At 47.4% G+C, this 17710-nt stretch overlaps 1 protein-coding gene across 3 annotated transcripts; it reads right to left on the bottom strand.

Annotated features, from left to right (window-relative positions):
• On the bottom strand, positions 1-16306 carry LOC310756495 (uncharacterized protein). 3 transcript variants are annotated; one of them, XM_083600670.1, is made up of 8 exons: positions 15810-16305; positions 10829-10966; positions 9999-10125; positions 9292-9399; positions 9051-9131; positions 6367-6468; positions 5997-6098; positions 1-2906 (listed from the first exon to the last, which is right to left on the bottom strand). In XM_083600670.1, the coding sequence occupies exons 2-8, from the start codon at positions 10850-10852 to the stop codon at positions 793-795; spliced, it is 2658 nt and encodes an 885-aa protein (XP_083456796.1). In that variant the 5' UTR covers positions 10853-10966; positions 15810-16305; the 3' UTR covers positions 1-792. The 3 variants fall into 3 exon arrangements, with proteins under 3 accessions (XP_083456796.1, XP_083456797.1, XP_083456798.1); XM_083600671.1 differs by lacking the exon at positions 15810-16305 and adding an exon at positions 14241-14497; XM_083600672.1 differs by lacking the exon at positions 10829-10966 and having other exon boundaries at positions 15810-16306.
• Positions 16307-17710: the final 1404 nt, after the last annotated feature.

The raw sequence follows: 17710 nt of genomic DNA, 5'->3' as shown, positions 1-17710 counted from the left end.
CAAGTTTCTAAAATTCTTTATTCAGTACGTAATATATTACGACACATCTGCAGCTAAACCAAGTGTTCTTTCACACAGCTACAAAAACGAACGTGATCTGGAATTGATGAAAATGTTCGACAAAGCAGATCTGGAAGCCGAAGCGGGTGGCAATTAGTCTTCAGACTATGAAATGAAGCTAAGAAAATTCAAACCCAGGAAAAGTTTGAAATATTGAAATGTATTCACAACAGCACTGTTAAGTCCAATACTATAGATCATTGGGAGAAAAAAGGTTACTGGTGCTTTATTAAATATTGCATGTATTATTTCTGTCTCTGGTATGGGTTTCCGGGTCACGTCTGTGCCTTAATGTCTTCTGTATCTTGTGACACACCCAACCCTCACCTTTCTGATGCTTAAATAAAGTCTGACGAGGATGAGGCTTTTCAAACATAAAGGTAAAGGTAAAGGGACCCTGACCATTAGGTCCAGTCGTGACCGACTCTGGGGTTGCAGCGCTCATCTCGCTTTATTGGCCGAGGGAGCCAGTGTACAGCTTCCGGGTCATGTGGCCAGCATGACTAAGCCGCTTCTGGCGAACCAGAGCAGCGCACGGAAACGCCGTTTACCTTCCCGCCGGAGCGGTACCTATTTATCTACTTGCACTTTGATGTGCTTTCAAACTGCTAGGTTGGCAGGAGCAGGGACTGAGGAATGGGAGCTCACCCTGTCACGGGGATTCGAACCGCCGACCTTCTGATCAGCAAGTCCTAGGCTCTGTGGTTTAACCCACAGTGCCACCCTCGTCCTTTATCTCATATGAATTTTTTCATGTCTCCTCAGATATACTTGATTCTTGAAAGTTTTGCCACAGGTGGAACACGAGTGTGGCTTTTCGGCCGAGTGGCTTCTCTCATGTGAAGTAAGGCTTGACTTCTGCTTGAAGTTTTTCCCACAGGCTGAGCATGAATATGGCTTCTCTCCCGTGTGGATTCTCTCGTGGATAATCAGGTGCTCCTTCCGACTGAAGCTCCTGCCGCAGGCTGAGCATATGAACGGTTTCTCTTCCGTGTGGATTTTTTGATGCTCGGTATAGCTTGTCCTGTGCTTGAACTTTTTCCCACAGTGTGAACAAGTATATGGTTTTTCCCCTGTATGTATTCTCCCGTGTATAACCACCTGTGACTTGTTACCAAAGTTCTTCCCACAAACCAAGCATGAATATGGTTTCTCCCCTGTATGAGTTCTCTCATGTCCGAGAAGATGTGCTTTACAATTAAAGCTTTTGCCACAGGCCAAGCACACATAGGGGGTCTCTCCTGTATGGATTCTTTCGTGACTGGTGAGATTTGACCTTCGCTTGAAGCTCTTGCCGCAGAAGGAGCATGTGAAAGGCCTTTCTTCTGTGTGGATTTTTGCGTGTGAAATAAGGCTACATTTTTGACTGAAGCCTTTCCCACAAACCGAGCATTTATGTGGTGTCTCGCCTGAGTGGACTTGCTGATGTCTTATAAGGCTTACTTTATGAACAAAGCTTTTACTACAGACTGAACAAGCATGTATTTTTTCCGCTGTATGCATTTGTTCATGTACAATATAGTACGATTTTTCACTGAAGCTTTTACCACAGAAAGAGCATGTATATGGTTTCTCTCCCGTGTGGATTCTTTCATGGATAGACAGGTAACTTTTCCACATGAAACTCTTCCCGCAAACTGAGCACATGTATGGTTTCTCTCCGGTATGGATGATCTTGTGTCTAATAAGGTAATCCTTACGACTGAAGCTCTTCCCACAGACAGAGCATTTGAATGGTTTATCTCCTGTATGAGTTCTCTGGTGTTTAAGAAGATATGCTCTATCTGTGAAACTTTTGCCACAAACTGAGCACGGGTATGGTTTTTCCCCTGTGTGGGTTCTTTCGTGGCTAACCAGATTTGATTTGTGGCTAAAGCTATTCCCACAGATTGAGCACATATATGGTTTCTCACCTGTATGAGTTCTCTCGTGTTTAATAAGGTGTGTTCTGTCAGCGAAACTTTTACCACAGATTGTGCATGAAAACGGTTTCTCTCCGGTGTGAGTTCTTTCATGGCTAACAAGGTTTGATCTATGACTGAAGCTTTTACCACAGGTTGAGCACATATTTGTTTTTATTCCCGTATGGCTGACTTTGTGGCTGTTGAGGTTTGATCTTCGTTTAAAACTTTTGCCACAGAATGAACACGGGTAAGGCCTTTCTTCTGTGTGGATTCTTTCATGTGAAAGGAGGTTACATTTCTGACTAAAGCCCTTCCCACAGTTTGAGCATTTATACGGGGTCTCTCCTGTGTGGACTTGCTCATGCCTCCTAAGGCTGACTTTATGGATGAAGCTCTTATTACACACTGAACAAGTGTATGTCTTTTCTTGCGTGTGCATTCGCTCATGGACAGCATGGTACGACCTTTTGCTGAAGCTTTTACCACAGATTGAGCATGCATACGGCCTCTCTCCTGTATGGATTCTTTCGTGGATAATCAGGTTACTTTTCCACTTGAAGCTTTTACCACAGACTGAACAAGCATGAATTTTTTCTCCTTTGCGGCCTTTGCTCTGAGAAAGCAGGCAGTAGCTCCCATTCATTCTCTTCTCACAAGCTAATTGTTTATAATGTTTCTCTCCTTTCTGAAGAGTTCTCCCATACTTGTGAATTTTCTTTTGCATTTTGGTTTCACTTTTTTCACATCCCCGACAAGGTAAAGCCCTTCCGGATCTCTCTCCCAGGTCATTTCTCTGATGCCTCTCTTCTCTGCTTCGGTTATCGGCGATATCTTGGTACTGCGAAATGCTCCCTTCGGTAATTCCTAAGGATATTTTGTTTGCTGCCACTAGCTGAGCGCTTCCTGGAAGACCCTCTTCTCCTTTTTCCTCACACCTGCTGCCTATTAAGAGAAAGATAGCAGTACTAGTAATAATAATAATAATCGCCATCATCATCATCATCATCATCAATGCTTTTTCTGGGGGGGGGTTGCAGGGGTACGCATCCCTCTAAACATTTTATGAATCTTTGTACTTTTGTCCATTTATTGTATTTATTTTTTTCTAATTTGAACTATAAAATGGTGTTTTTCGTGAGTCAAAATGAGAGTACCCCTAAACATTTTTTCAGGAAAAAAGCAATAATAATAATAATAATAATAATAATAATAATAATAATAATAATAATTAATAATAATACCTCACCCATCTGGCTGGGTTTCCCCAGCCACTCTGGATGGCTCCCAATAGAATGTTAAAAACACAATAAAACATCAAACATTAAAAACTTCCCTAAAAGCGGCTGCCTTAAGCTGTTTAAAAGTCAGGTAGTTGTTTATTTTCCTTGACATCTGATGGCGTTCCACAGGGCGGGTGCCACTACTGAGAAGGCCCTCTGCCTGGTTCCCTGTATCCTCACTTCTCGCAGTGAGGGAACTGCCAGAAGGCCCTCGGCGCTGGACCTCAGTGTCCGGGCTGAACGATGGGGGTGGAGACGCTTCTTCAGGTATAGAGGACCGAGGCCGTTTAGAGCTTTAGAAGTCAGAATTATGACGCAAAGAGTCCCTTAGTCGGGGACGAAAGTTGTATTAAGGCCCCCGCACTCCTCTTTCAGATCTCCCAGCAAAATTCCCTGGGAAGAAGGGTCGATTGTAAAAACACTCTGGGACTTCTGGCCCTGTGAGGGAAACAGGAGTCTCCTAACACCTCTCTGCACCCTCAGCTAACTGCAGTTTCCGCCATTCTTGGCAGGCTAAAAACAACAGCGCTTTGATGGTGTTTTCACATTTAAGAAAACGTCTAATCTCCTCCTTTGCTTCTCTTACTATACTGATTGTTCCCACTGGTTTTGTAAAGGAAAAACTGGGCAGAGAAGAAGACAGAAGCGTGGAGAAAATAAGCTTCCATACAATGCTTGGGAATAATTTGAGGAAACAACTCCTTAACTAATCCAGAATGCGGCAGCTAGACTGGTGACTGGGGGCAGCCACCGAGACCATATAACACCGGTCTTGAAAGAACTACGCTGGCTCCCAGAACGTTTCTGAGCACAATTCAAAATGTTGATGTTGACCTTTAAATCCCTAAACAGCCTCGGCCCAGTATACCTGAAGGAGCATCTCCACCCCATTGTTCTGCCCGGACACTGAGGTCCAGCACCGAGGGCCTTCTGGTGGTTCCCTCACTGCGAGAAGCAAAGCTACAGGGAACCAGGCAGAGGGCCTTCTTGGTAGTGGCACCCGCCCTGTGGAACGCCCTCCCACCAGATGTCAAAGAGAAAAATAACTACCTGACATTTAGAAGACATCTGAAGGCAGCCCTGCTCAGGGAAGTTTTTAATGTGTGACATTTTAATGTATTTTTAATCTTGTTGGAAGCCGCCCAGAGTGGCTGGGGAAGCCCAGCCAGATGGGTGGGGTACAAATAATAAATTATTATTATTATTTATTTATTTATTTATTTTATCATAAAGGAGTGCATTGCTTCCCTCCTTGCTTTGAGCCGTAAACAGGCGGCAGCTGCAATGGGGAACCTGTTGTTGAAGCTTCCGTCAGCCCCAGCTAGCTTGGCCAGTGGTCAGGGATGATTGGAGTTGTAGTCCACCAAGCCCTCAGGAGCAGATATACAGGGAGTGGAGGCACAGGGAGTGGAGTGGGAGTAGGGAACTGGAGGTTAAGGCTGGAGTCAGGCATAGGTCGTCAACAAAGCAATAACTCACCCGAGTATTCAAGGAAACGACCACAGCTCTGGCCCAGTGCTCTCAGCAACTCTTTCCAGGTGGTCATGTCGAGATTAAGCAGTTGCCAGGACTGAAGGTCCCCACCTTCCCATTGCCTACTAGGACTCATCATTTCCTGGGTCTTTCTCCCACGCAATTTCAGGCTGCGCCTGCGCACAACCAGCCTCTGCTCTGCCCATTTCATTTCTCTGTGAGTTCCGAGAGACCAGGAGGGAGAGGAGCTGGTCGCAGCAGGAGGGAGAGACTCCCTGCTTGAAAATATGGAGAGCTACTGCCAGCAAGTGCAGTGAACACTGGGCAAGATAGACCAATGGATCAGGTTCAAGGTGTGGGTTTTAACCTTTAAAGCCCTATACAGTGGTACCTCGGGTTACATACGCTTCAGGTTACATACGCTTCAGGTTACAGACTCCGCTAACCCAGAAATAGTACCTCGGGTTAAGAACTTTGCTTCAGGATGAGAACAGAAATTGTGCTCCGGTGGCGCAGCAGCAGCAGGAGGCCCCATTAGCTAAAGTGGTGCTTCAGTTTCAGGTTAAGAACGGACCTCTGGAACGAATTAAGTACTTAACCCGAGGTACCACTGTACAGCCTAGGACCCTCGTACCTACGGGACTGCCTCTCCTGGTATGTCCCACAGAGGACCTTACGGTCTTCAAATAAAAACATATTGGAGATCCTGGGCCACAGGGAGGTTAGGCTGGCCTCAACCAGAGCCAGGGCTTTTTCGGCCGTGGCCCCGATCTGGTGGAACGCTCTGTCACAAGAGACTAGGGCCCTGCGGGACTTGACATCTTTCCGCAGGGCCTGCAAGACAGAGCTGTTCCACCAGGCCTTTGGCCAAGGCACAGCCTGACCCCCTCCTTCGGTAATCCTCACAGAACTCTAGCCCAATGGTTGCCATTGATTTGATTTTGAATTGATTTTAGAATGGATTGATTTTTAGAATGCATTTCAATTAATTGATTGTGATTTTATGTAAACTGTGTTACTTTTATTATTGTTAGCCGCTCTGAGCCCGGCTTCGGCTGGGGAGGGCGGGATATAAATAAATTATTATTATTATTATTATTATTATTATTATTATTAGTCTGTGATGCTATAAGGCAACTCCCTACGTTGCTTTAAGAGAAGATGGTCTCCTTTTTTTTATTACAATCGGTGTGAATATCATTGGCCTGGAAAATGACAACCAAACTAGGTTCAAAACAAATTGACTGTGGATCATGAGCTACTTGAACCCATCTCTTACCTGGGTGGACTCCCAAAACAGATGTGCTTCCCACAGGTGTTTGGAGCACTGGGACGCAGGGTTCCTCTTTCGGCTCCACCTTTATTATCACACCAGGAAACCCTAAGTTAGAGGAAAGAGGAGAATGTGAGGTGTGACCATCTAGCTTTTTTAAAAAAAAACAACACCAACTTTTCTTCTGTTGCTATTAGAACAGAGAGTGAGGCTCCATCTGCACTATATCCATCTGAAGCAGTGTCATATCATTTATAAAGTCGTGGCTTTTCCCAAGGAATCCTGGGAACTGTAGTTGGTTACGGAAGCCCCCGTTCCCCTCACAGAGCTGCAATTCCCAGAATTCCCTGGGATTCTAGATGAACTGCTCCCTCACCCGATTGGTCGCCAGCACCACTGGGCCATTCCTCAGTTCTCTGATTATCCAAGACCCCAGAGTCCTCTTCTCGCTCTTGCTTTATTAGAACGCCAGGAAGTCCTGAGTCAGGATAAAAAGAGGCGGGACAAACAGAGAGGGTGATGACGTCATGTAGAACAGAGGAAGCAGGTAAAGAGTTTTCCTCCCTCTCTTTTAACACGAGAACTTGCGGCATCCTGTGAAGCTGAACGTTGGATGGGTGTAGAAGAAGTAAAAATGCAGGCGGTGAGGAAAACGAGGTGCAAAAACAACAAGCCGTGACCACTGCGTTCCAAATTAAATAGATTCCCCCTGCGATCGCAGACACCGTCCAGTGGAGCACTATTAATTGACCCCCATGTTTTGGAAGCCCAAGTGGCTTCAGCTAGGATTCGGACATTTAGTATTGCTGGCCCCATACTGTGGAACACTCTTCCTGCAGAGATGCAGCAGGCACACTCACCCTTTTTATGCCGAAATATATTTAAAAAAATTAAAAAATTGTCTCACTTGGTATCTAAAGAAGTGTGCATGCACACAAAAGCTTATACCAAGAACAGACTTAGTTGATCTCTAAGGTGCTACTGGACAATTTATTTTTTTATATATTGCGACTGCGTCAGACCAACACGGCTACCCACCTGAATCTTTTTAAGCCAACAGGCCTATTCAGTGGTTTAAACCTTTTCAAGGTGAGCCGATCATCTTTATGCCTATTCTGTCCTGTTCTTATTGAATTTTGTATGTTATTTGAATTGTACATTTTGTTGTACACCTTTTTTCCATGAAAGGTCAGTCTGTGAATACTTTTTCCAAAATAAATAAAAATGTTTAAGAAATGGCTACAAAGCAGTGTGACAACACAAACATCCTGTTACAGTGGTATCTCTGGTTGCGAACGGGGGCCATTCTGGAGTCCCATTCGCAACATGAGCAGAACGCAACCCGCGTCTGTGGGTCACGATTCGCCACAACTGCGCATGCGCGTGGTGTCATTTTGTGTGTCTGCGCATGCGCGAGCAGCGAAACCCAGAAGTAACCCTTTCCAGTACTTCCGGGTCGCCGCAGGATGCAACCTGAAAAAGTGTATCATGAAGCAAATGCAACACAAGGTATGACTGTACTGGAATAATGTTGATAGCAACAACAACAACAACAACAACAACAACAACAACAACAACAACAACAACAACAACAACAACAACATTGCACAGGCTTCAGAAAAGTTAGTCTCAGCAGAAACAATATTGCAAAAAAACAAGAGTGTTGGCAAAATGTGCAGAAGTGTCCCCTTAGGCAAAATTACTTATAGCTGTTCATTTAACATGGAAAAAATCCAGACAGGTAAGGAAAGGTACCGTATTTTTCGCTCTATAGGACGCACTTTTTCCCCTCCAAAAATGAAGGGGAAATGTGTGTGCGTCCTATGGAGCGAATGCAGGCTCCCTGGCTTCAGCGATAGCAAGGCAAAGCCTCCGAAGCCTGCGCTCCGGAGGCTTTGCGTTGCTTCCGCTGAAGCCAGGAGAGTTTGCTCTTTGAGGCTGGCGGTGGGGAAAGCAGCGCTTCCCCCATCGCCAGCCCCAGAGATTGGGGGGCAGCGGGAAGGCGTGCGACGCCTTCCCGCTACTCTCCAACCCGGGTTTGAGGCTGGCGGTGGGGAAAGCAGCGCTTCCCCCATCGCCAGCCCCAGAGATTGGGGGGCAGCGGGAAGGCGTGCGACCTCCCCACCTCCCGCAAAAGCAGGCAAAAGCCGCGCGCTCTTTAAAGGGGCTCCGTGGCTTCTGCTGGCTTTTCTAGGAGCTGGGGGAATTCCCTCGCCTCGCAGAAAAGCCTGCAAGAGCCGTGCAGCCTTTAAAGAGCGCGCAGCTCTTGGGGGCTTTTCCCCAAGGAGGGAGAAGGGACTGACTGGCCGAGTCAGTCCCTTCTCCCTCCTGCGGGCTTTTGCAGGAGATGGGGGAATTCCCCCACCTCCCGCAAAAGCAGGCAAAAGCCGCGCGCTCTTTAAAGGGGCTCCGTGGCTTCTGCTGGCTTTTCTAGGAGGTGGGGGAATTCCCCCACCTCCTATAAAAGCCCGCAGGAGCCGCGCACCCTTTAAAGAGCGAGCGGCTCTTGGAGGCTTTTCCCCAAGGAGGGAGAAGGGACTGACTGGCCGAGTCAGTCCCTTCTCCCTCCTGCGGGCTTTTGTGGGAGATGGGGGAATTCCCCCACCTCCCGCAAAAGCAGGCAAAAGCCGTGCGCTCTTTAAAGGGGCTGCACGGCTTTGCTGGCTTTTCTAGGAGGTGGGGGAATTGCCCCACCTCGCAGAAAAGCCTGCCAGAGCCGTGCAGCCTTTAAAGAGCGCGCAGCTCTTGGGGGCTTTTCCCCAAGGAGGGAGAAGGGACTGACTGGCCGTTTCAGTCCCTTCTCCCTCCTGGTCGAAAAGCCCGCAGGAGTCACGCGGGGCTCCTGTGGGCTTTTGCGGGAGGGTGGGGAATTCCGCCACCTCCCGCAAAAGCAGGAGAAGGTCTTGGAGTAGCGCACAGGCTGCGTGCAGCCTGTCCACTGCTCCCAGAGCTGCGGGGGGGGGGGGACATATTTTTTCCTTGATTTCCTCCCCTGAAAACTAGGTGCGTCCTATGGTCCGGTGCGTCCAATCGTGCGAAAAATACGGTAGATCTTGGTACCTGTGAAGGTGTTGTATTCCTGCTGATTCAGGTTCCATGGATCCCCTTCTTCCTCCAGCTTTATTATCACATCAGGAAACCCTGATCAAGAGAAAAGTGTAAGAAAATTGGGATTCAGAGGCAAAGGTCATGCAAAGGTTGGCTTTCTGACCCAGTAAGAGAAGAACTAGATTTGGTACAAATCTCTGGAGTTTTCGCACAAATATATACTTTTTATGAGTTCTGTTTTTCATTCCCTCACCTGCGCTTTGTTCTGAGGGAGCCTCTGTCGCCTCCAAACCCAGCAGTTCTGCAGACCACGGCTCTTCCTCAAGCCAGGAGATCAAACCAGGCTTGACAAGTGGAAATCCTGCTCAAAGAGTTTTTAAAAAGATGTTATTGCGTAGAATTTCAGGCTTTAAGTATAGATCCATGTTGCACTAATGATTCCTCAACATCAGCTTCGTTGGACTGGTCATGTTGTGCAGATGCCTGGTTATCGTCTTCCAAAGCAACTACTCTGTTCCAAACTTAAAAATGGAAAGCGTAATGCTGGTGGTCAACAAAAGAGGTTTAAAGACTGTCTCAAGGCAAATCTAAAAAAAATGTAGTACTGTATAAACACTGTCAGCTGGGAAACACTTGCCTGCAAGCGCTCCAATTGGAGAACAGTCTTTACCAAAGGTGTCAAGGGCTGTGAAGACACTCAAACTTAGGACGCAAGGGAGAAATGTGCTAGGAGGAAGGCACGCTTGGCAAATCCACACCGTGATCAACTCCAACCCGGAAACCAATGTCCCCACTGTGGAAGGACGTGTGGATCTAGAATTGGCCTCCACAGTCACTTATGGACTTATTGTTAAAACCGTGTTTATGGAAGACAATCTTATTTGGCTACGAGTGATCGCCAAAGAAGAAGATTAATGGATGCAATCTGTGTTCAGATATCCCTAACAAAGGGGTCCTTACCTAAGGAAGCAACATGATTGTAATTCTCTTGCATGACTTCCCTGTACAAAGCTCTTTGATTCGGATCCAGCAGAGCCCACTGCCCTTGCGTGAAATACAAGGCCACATCTTCAAAAGTCACCAGTTCCTGAGGAAACATAAGCAAACCATGTCCAAGCGCCTTAGATGCTTCACACACATTATGTCAGCAATGTTTATACAATCCCGTTGAAGGTAAGCCTGGATTATGAACCACAACTGAGAGCTAGTGATCTAAGCAGAGATGTGAGCCACACTCAATAGTAGAGTTCACTAGACGGAACCATTCGAGTTAAAAAGGATCCAGTGTAAGGGGAAAACCTCCGCCTCAGACCCCACAGAGCTGTTTGGGATTGAAGGCCTGGAACCAACACAGTGAACCGATTTGGACTCCACAGCTGTGCTATTATTATTATTATTATTATTATTATACTTGGCAGCAGCAAAGTACTTCCCTTATATTCTTTAAGGGTGGAGGGAAATCCAAGGTACTAGAAAATGTTGGCAGTCTAAATTCCAGCTGCTCAAAGAACTGTGCATAGTATCAATTGGAAGATATTCTGATGCTCTAGAGTGATGAAATTCAGCATGTTTATCTGTGGATATTTGTCAAAGAATTATAGGACTGTAGAGTTAGAAAGGATCTCCGAGGGTCATCTAGTCTGCAATGCAGGAATCCAAAAACGTGGTCCCCCATCCAGTTTGAAACCAGACCAGACCCTGCTTAGCTTGGTTTTATTGCTGCACATTCACAGTTCTGCCTCAAGACAGCAGAATGTCTTCTTGGGTGATCCCAGCCTCCATCAACATACCTGAGGCCACCCTGTCGCAGCCATTTCCACTTTCCAAGGATCTGTACATCTAGCAAGGATCTTGAATGTTGTGCTGTACTGAATACGGGAAAAGTGTGTGGGGCAAAAGTACTCAGGGCTTCAAGTCAGGATGATGTCCTTTACAAAGAAGAGAGAGAGAGAGGGAGAGAGGGAGAGAGGGAGAGAGGGAGAGAGAGAGGAGTTTGCGATCAGAGAGCAACAATGAGAAAGCAAGGCTAAGGGTTGCGGGTAAAATTATATGGTTTGTCCTCCTATAATAATAATAATAATAATAATAATAATAATAATAATTTATTATTTATACCCCGCCCATCTGGCTGGGCCTCCCCAGCCACTCTGGGCGGCTTCCATAGAAACCAAAAATACAGTAAAATATCACACGTTAAAAACTTGCCTTAAAATGTCTTCTGAATGTCAGGTAGTTGTTTATCGCTTTGACATCTGCTGGAAGGGCGTTCCACAGGGCGGGCGCCACTACCGAGAAGGCCCTCTGCCTGGTTCCCTGTAGCTTTGCTTCTCGCAATGAGGGAACCGCCAGAAGGCCCTCGGCGCTGGACCTCAGCGTCCGGGCAGAATGATGGGGGTGGAGACGCTCAGGTATACTGGACCGAGGCCGTTTAGGGCTTTAAAGGTCAGCACCAACACTTTGAATTGTGCTCGGAAACGTACTGGGAGCCAATGTAGGTCTTTCAAGACCGGTGTTATATGGTCTCGGCGGCCGCCCCCAGTCACCAGTCTAGCTGCCGCATTCTGGATTAGTTGTAGTTTCCGAGTCACCTTCAAAGGTAGCCCCACGTAGAGTGCATTGCAGTAGTCCAAGCGGGAGATAACCAGAGCATGCACCACTCTGGCGAGACAGTCCGCAGGCAGATAGGGTCTCAGCCTACATACCAGATGGAGCTGGTAAACAGCTGCCCTGGACACAGATTTGACCTGTGCCTCCATGGACAGCTGTGAGTCCAAAATGACTCCCAGGCTGCGCACCTGGTCCTTCAGGGGCACAGTTACCCCATTCAGGACCAGGGAATCCTCCACACCTGCCCGCCTCCTGTCCCCCAAAAACAGTACTTCTGTCTTGTCAGGATTCAACCTCAATCTGTTAGCCGCCATCCATCCTCCAACCGCCTCCAGACACTCACACAGGACCTTCACCGCCCTCACTGGTTCTGATTTAAAAGAGAGGTAGAGCTGGGTATCATCCGCATACTGATGAACACCCAGCCCAAACCTCCTGATGATCTCTCCCAGCGGCTGCATGTAAATGTTGAAAAGCATGGGGGAGAGGACAGAACCCTGAGGCACCCCACAAGTGAGAGCCCAGGGGTCTGAACACTCATCCCCCACCACCACTTTCTGAACACGGCCCAGGAGGAAGGAGCGGAACCACTGTATGACAGTGCCCCCAGCTCCCAGCCCCTCAAGACCGGTCCAGAAGGATGTTATGGTCGATGGTATCAAACACCGCTGAGAGATCCAGCAGAACTAGGAAACAGCTCTCACCTTTGTCCCTAGCCCGCTGGAGATCATCAACCAGTGCGACCAAGGCAGTTTCAGTCCCATGATGAGGCCTGAATCCCGACTGGAAGGGATCCAAATGGTCCGCTTCTTCCAGGCGTGCCTGGAGTTGTTCGGCAACCGTTCGCTCAATCACCTTGCCCAAGAATGGAAGATTTGAGACTGGGCGATAGTTGGCCATCGTGGCCGCATCTAAAGATGTTTTTTTAAGAAGCGATTTAATAACCGCCTCTTTCAGCGGGTCTGGGAAGGCTCCCTCACGGAGGGAAGCATTCACCACCCCACGAAGCCCATCGCCCAGTCCTTCCCGGCTAGCTTTTATAAGCCAGGATGGGCAAGGATCCAGGAGACAGGTGGTTGGTTTCACTCGTCCAAGCAGCCTGTCCACATCCTCGGAGGTAACAGATTGGAATTGATCCCACTCAACTTGACTAGACAGAGCTCTAGCACTCTCCCGCCCCGGCCCTGCTCCCACGGTGGAGTCTACTTCTTCCCGAATCTGAGCGATTTTATCTACAAAAAACTTTGCAAAATCATTGCAGGAGAACATGTGGCCCGTACTGGGCCCCGATGTTGCAGGTGGTTCCGCTAAATTGTGAACCACCTGAAAAAGTCTCCTGCTGCTGTTTTCTGCAGATGCAATAGAGGCGGTGAAGAAATTCTTCTTCGCCGTCGCTATCGCCACTTGGTAGGCTCGACGTTGAGCTCTAACCTGTGTCCGGTCAGATTTGGAATGAGTTATCCGCCACCGGCGCTCTAGCCGTCTCAACGATTGTTTCATTGCCCTCAGATCCGTGGAAAACCACGGGGCTGTCCGGGCTCCATGCAATCAGAGAGGGCGCTTCGGAGCCAAACAGTCAATAGCCCTGGTTAACTCCACATTCCAGCGCGCCACCAGGAAATCAGCTGAAAGGCCATCAACATGGGATAAAGCATCCCCTACCACTCTATGGAAACCATTTGGATCCATTAAGTGGCGGGTGAGGACAACAAAATCTTATGAGGAGAAAGCAAGAGAATCTATGCAAGCCACTTTAGAAGTTCTATTCCCAGACAGCTAACATTTTAAAATATAATAAGAATTTGTTTATTTATATGCTGCTCACAACACAAAATAGTAAAAGCACAATACAACATCACACACTATACCTTCCCTGAATAGGGCTTCCTTCAGATGTTAAAACTGCCTAGCAGTTCAGAATCTAGCCACTTAAACGATGCAGCCGGCTGAGTAAGAATGTGAGGTTTAATTTGGTGCTGGACCTCCTGGGATCTGAAGCTCATCATCTTTTCTTTTTTTAATCAATATCAGCTCTGAGGCCTAGGAAATATTTATTTAAAAGTTTTATATCCTGCTTTCCCATCAAACTGCTCTTGCTTTAATATTATATTTAATATAAATTAAGACAAACAGCAATGCACCTTTGGTAAAATCACAGGCACAGCTTTATAAAGTTATTCCAGGTGTGCCTCAAGTTTATAACCAGTGAATCGTAGAAACCCTCTGATCTTAATGATTTATTGTTTTGCATTTGTCACAGACTTATTGGGATCAGAGTTTTTTCTTTGATCTTAATAAATCCCACCCCCTTTAAGCATCAAAGCAACTGGAGCTCTTTAGAAGGGTCCTTTCTGTACTTTAAGTCATTAATCTTCAACTATTGGGTTGAGTTGCAACTTCATTCAAAGGTGAGTTACAGCAGCAGCAGCATGCAAATATATATGTCAGAAAATGAACAAATGTTTGCCCAGATACATGTCTGAGTTACAGCTGTTAGAAATTCAATCAGGCCATCTTGGTGAGTATAGTTAGTACTCACCAAGATATTTTTATATTCTTCCTCTTTTCTTCTTCATTTACTGTTATTCTACTAACCTGGCGGATTCCCCGGAGCCTGAGAGAGATCCTAAACAGACTTTGATCCTGTTTCTCCTCCTCTTCTGCTCTTACCATTTACCGTATTTTTTGCACCATAACACTCACTTTTTTTCCTCCTAGAAAGTAAGGGGAAATGTCTGTGCGTGTTATGGAGGGAATGCCTACGGGTGGCATGCCTACGGATTTTCCTCCTCTAAAAACTACGTGCGTGTTATGGTCGGGTGCGTGTTATAGAGCGAAAAATACGGTATATTTTGCCAACGCTGGACACAGACCACAGAAAGGAGAAGAATCCCTCTATGTGAAGAGATGGAGAGGAATTGTTGTTTTTCAAGGAAGCTGAGAGCAGAACGCAAAAAAAATGAAAAGGGGAGCCTCAAGTCCTTTCCTTCAAAGCCAGCTCCAATGACAGCTATTCCATCTGTGCCAAAATCCTTTATTGTCTGGCCCTTTAAGGGTAAGACAGACAAGCAAAGAATTAAAGGTAGATTGTAAGAGAAGGTTTGTCCCTGATGTGTAAACACATCCCAATTCTTCCCATATTTTTCACCTCTGATAACATGGTAAAGGTAAAAGGTAAAGGGACTCCTGACCATTAGGTCCAGTTGTGGCCGACTCTGGGGTTGCGGCGCTCATCTCGCTTTATTGGCCGAGGGAGCCGGCGTACAGCTTCCGGGTCATGTGGCCAGCAGGACTAAGCCGCTTCTGGCGAACCAGAGCAGCGCACGGAAACGCCATTTACCTTCCCGCGGGAGCGGTACCTATTTATCTACTTGCACTTTGACGTGCTTTCGAACTGCTAGGTTGGCAGGAGCAGGGACTGAGCAACGGGAGCTCACCTCGTCACGGGGATTTGAACCACCAACCTTCCTATCGGCAAGTCCTAGGCTCTGTGGTTTGACCCACAGTGCCACCCGCATTCCAAGATAACATGGTAACATGGTAGTCTGCAGAATTTTTTTTGGGGGGGGGGGGAGAGAAAGAAGCATTTTCCAAGAAAGAGGGAGAAACATCTCAGGTTCTACAAATGCTAGAAACTGTTGTTGTTTTTTTAACGAAGATTGGGGGGAGCTAACTAGATCTTGCAGGCTTTTGTATCAATAGGTAAAGGTAAAGAGACCCCAGTTGTGGACGATTCTGGGGTTGCAGCACTCATCTCGCTTTATTGGCCAAGGGAGTCGGCGTACAGCTTCCGGGTCATGTGGCCAGCATGACTAAGCCGCTTCTGGTGAACCAGAGCAGCGCACGGAAACGCCGTTTACCTTCCCGCCAGAGCGGTACCCATTGATCTACTTGCACTGGTGTGCTTTCGAACTGCTCGGTTGGCAGGAATCAATAAATGTATCAATAAATCCCTGCAAAGCCTGTTTATCTAGAAGCGGCCAGTGGGACAAAACAAATACACGTCCCCTAAGAAATAAACCCTCCCTCCGACCACTTCTTAGCCCCAGATGCTTGTCTCAGTCGCCGCCGCCGCCCCCTCTTTCTTTCTTCCCCTTCCCCTTCTCAACCAGCAGACCCCCTTTGCCCGCTGGCTTCCCTGCCCAGGGGGCTCACTCCACCTACCCTTCCTCTCGTCCCTGGACCTTTCCTCTCCAACTCGACCCTGCACCATTTGCATCATTTGCCTCCCCCCGGGAGAGGCGCTTTTGTTTTTGGGGTTCGTTTTCTTCGCCAACAGACCCGGCTCGACGTTGCACCCACCGCAGCTGCTATTCTCTTACGGTGGGTTTTGTGTGTGTTGGAAGGGGGCGGGGGGATGGAGGCTTGTTTCCCCACTTCCGTGTCATGTGACTGAAGTCGGGACCAGACTCCTGGCAAAACAACGCACCATCCTCTGTCTTGCTGCCTGAGCTCATGGATGAAGGGAAGGGAGAGGATGGATGGAGGGGGGGGGTGATGTCTGGAGTCAGGGTCTGCAATCTTCCTCCCTCTCCTTCCCTCTGCGTTTCTTGCTTTTCAGAATGAAGCAACCTCATCCCCTGAGATTGAGCAGACCTGGATATTGCTCCTTTGAAGGAAGTTGGCCAATAATAATAATAATAATATTTGTTGATATCTGCCCACTCTAGGCGGCTTCCGATTTGTTTTGTTAGTGGGACTGAGTCATACCCTATAGCCGCCTTTGGCCGGACTTAACCGTCCAGAGGTCCTTTACCTTTTTACCTTAGTTGTTGTTTAGTCGTTTAGTTGTGTCCGACTCTTCGTGACCCCATGGACCAGAGCACACCAGGCGCTTCTGTCTTCCACTGCCTCCCGCAGTTTGGTCAAACTCATGCTGGTAGCTTCGAGAACACTATCCAACCATCTCGTCCTCTGCTGTCCCCTTCTCCTTGGGCCCTCCATCTTTCCCAACATCAGGGTCTTTTCCAGGTAGTCTTCTTTTCTCATGAGGTGGCCAAAGTATTGGAGCCTCAGCTTCACGATCTGTCCTTCCAGTGAGCTTTTTACCTTAGTAGCTGAACCAAAAATACCATCTAGTTCTGTGTTTTCATTAGCATAGATGAAGGGGAGGTAGAATCACAGACCCTTCAAGTTAAGGTTACCAGACGTCCCCATTTCCCGGGGACAGACCCCGGATTTCCAAATCAGTTTCCTGACAAAATCCATCTATTTAGTAGGAAGTTGAAAAGTGTCCCCAGATTCATTGAAAAAAATCTGGTAACCTTACTCCAAGTGCCCTTATTTTCCAGGGACGTCCCTGATTTAGAGAAGTTGTCCCAGTTTCTTATTTGATCCTAGAATGTCCCACTTTTCCTTAAAGGTAAAGGTAAAGGGACCCCTGACCATTAGGTCCAGTCGTGACCGACTCTGGGGTTGCGGCGCTCATCTCGCTTTATTGGCCGAGGGAGGTGGCGTACAGCTTCTGGGTCATGTGGCCAGCATGACTAAGCCGCTTCTGGCGAACCAGAGCAGTGCACGGAAACGGCGTTTACCTTCCCGCCGGAGCGGTACCTATTTATCTACTTGCACTTTTGACATGCTTCCAAACTGCTAGGTTGGCAGGAGCAGGGACCAAGCAACGGGAGCTCACCCCGTCGCGGGCATTCGAACCACTGATTGGCAAGTCCTAGGCTCTGGTTTAACCCACAGAGCCACCTGCGTCCCTCTACTTTTCCTTAGGACGTACCTTTTTTCATTGGAGAAATGTTGAAGGGTATGGAGTTATCTGACCCTGAGCCGTCTGAAGGCAGTCCTGTATAGGGAAGGCTTTTTTAAACGTTTAATGTTTTATTATGTTTTTATATATGTTGGAAGCCGCCCAGAGTGGCTGGGGCAACCCAGTCAGACATGTAGGGTATAAAAAGTAGAATTATCATTATGGAATGGGGTGTCCCAATTTTCACTGGAGAAATGTTGGAGGGTAGGCAAGCCACAAATAATCAGGTTAAGGGGAACGGTTGAGGGAGTTGGGGCTGCTTAGCCTGGATAAGAGAAGACTGGGAGGAGAGAGGATCTAAAGATTA

Source organism: Podarcis filfolensis, assembly GCF_964270895.1.
Source record: "Podarcis filfolensis genome assembly, chromosome: 2".
In the NCBI taxonomy this organism is placed as follows: domain Eukaryota; kingdom Metazoa; phylum Chordata; class Lepidosauria; order Squamata; family Lacertidae; genus Podarcis; species Podarcis filfolensis.
Note: the sequence above shows the minus strand (reverse complement) of the source record. Positions and strands in the feature narration are given on the sequence as shown.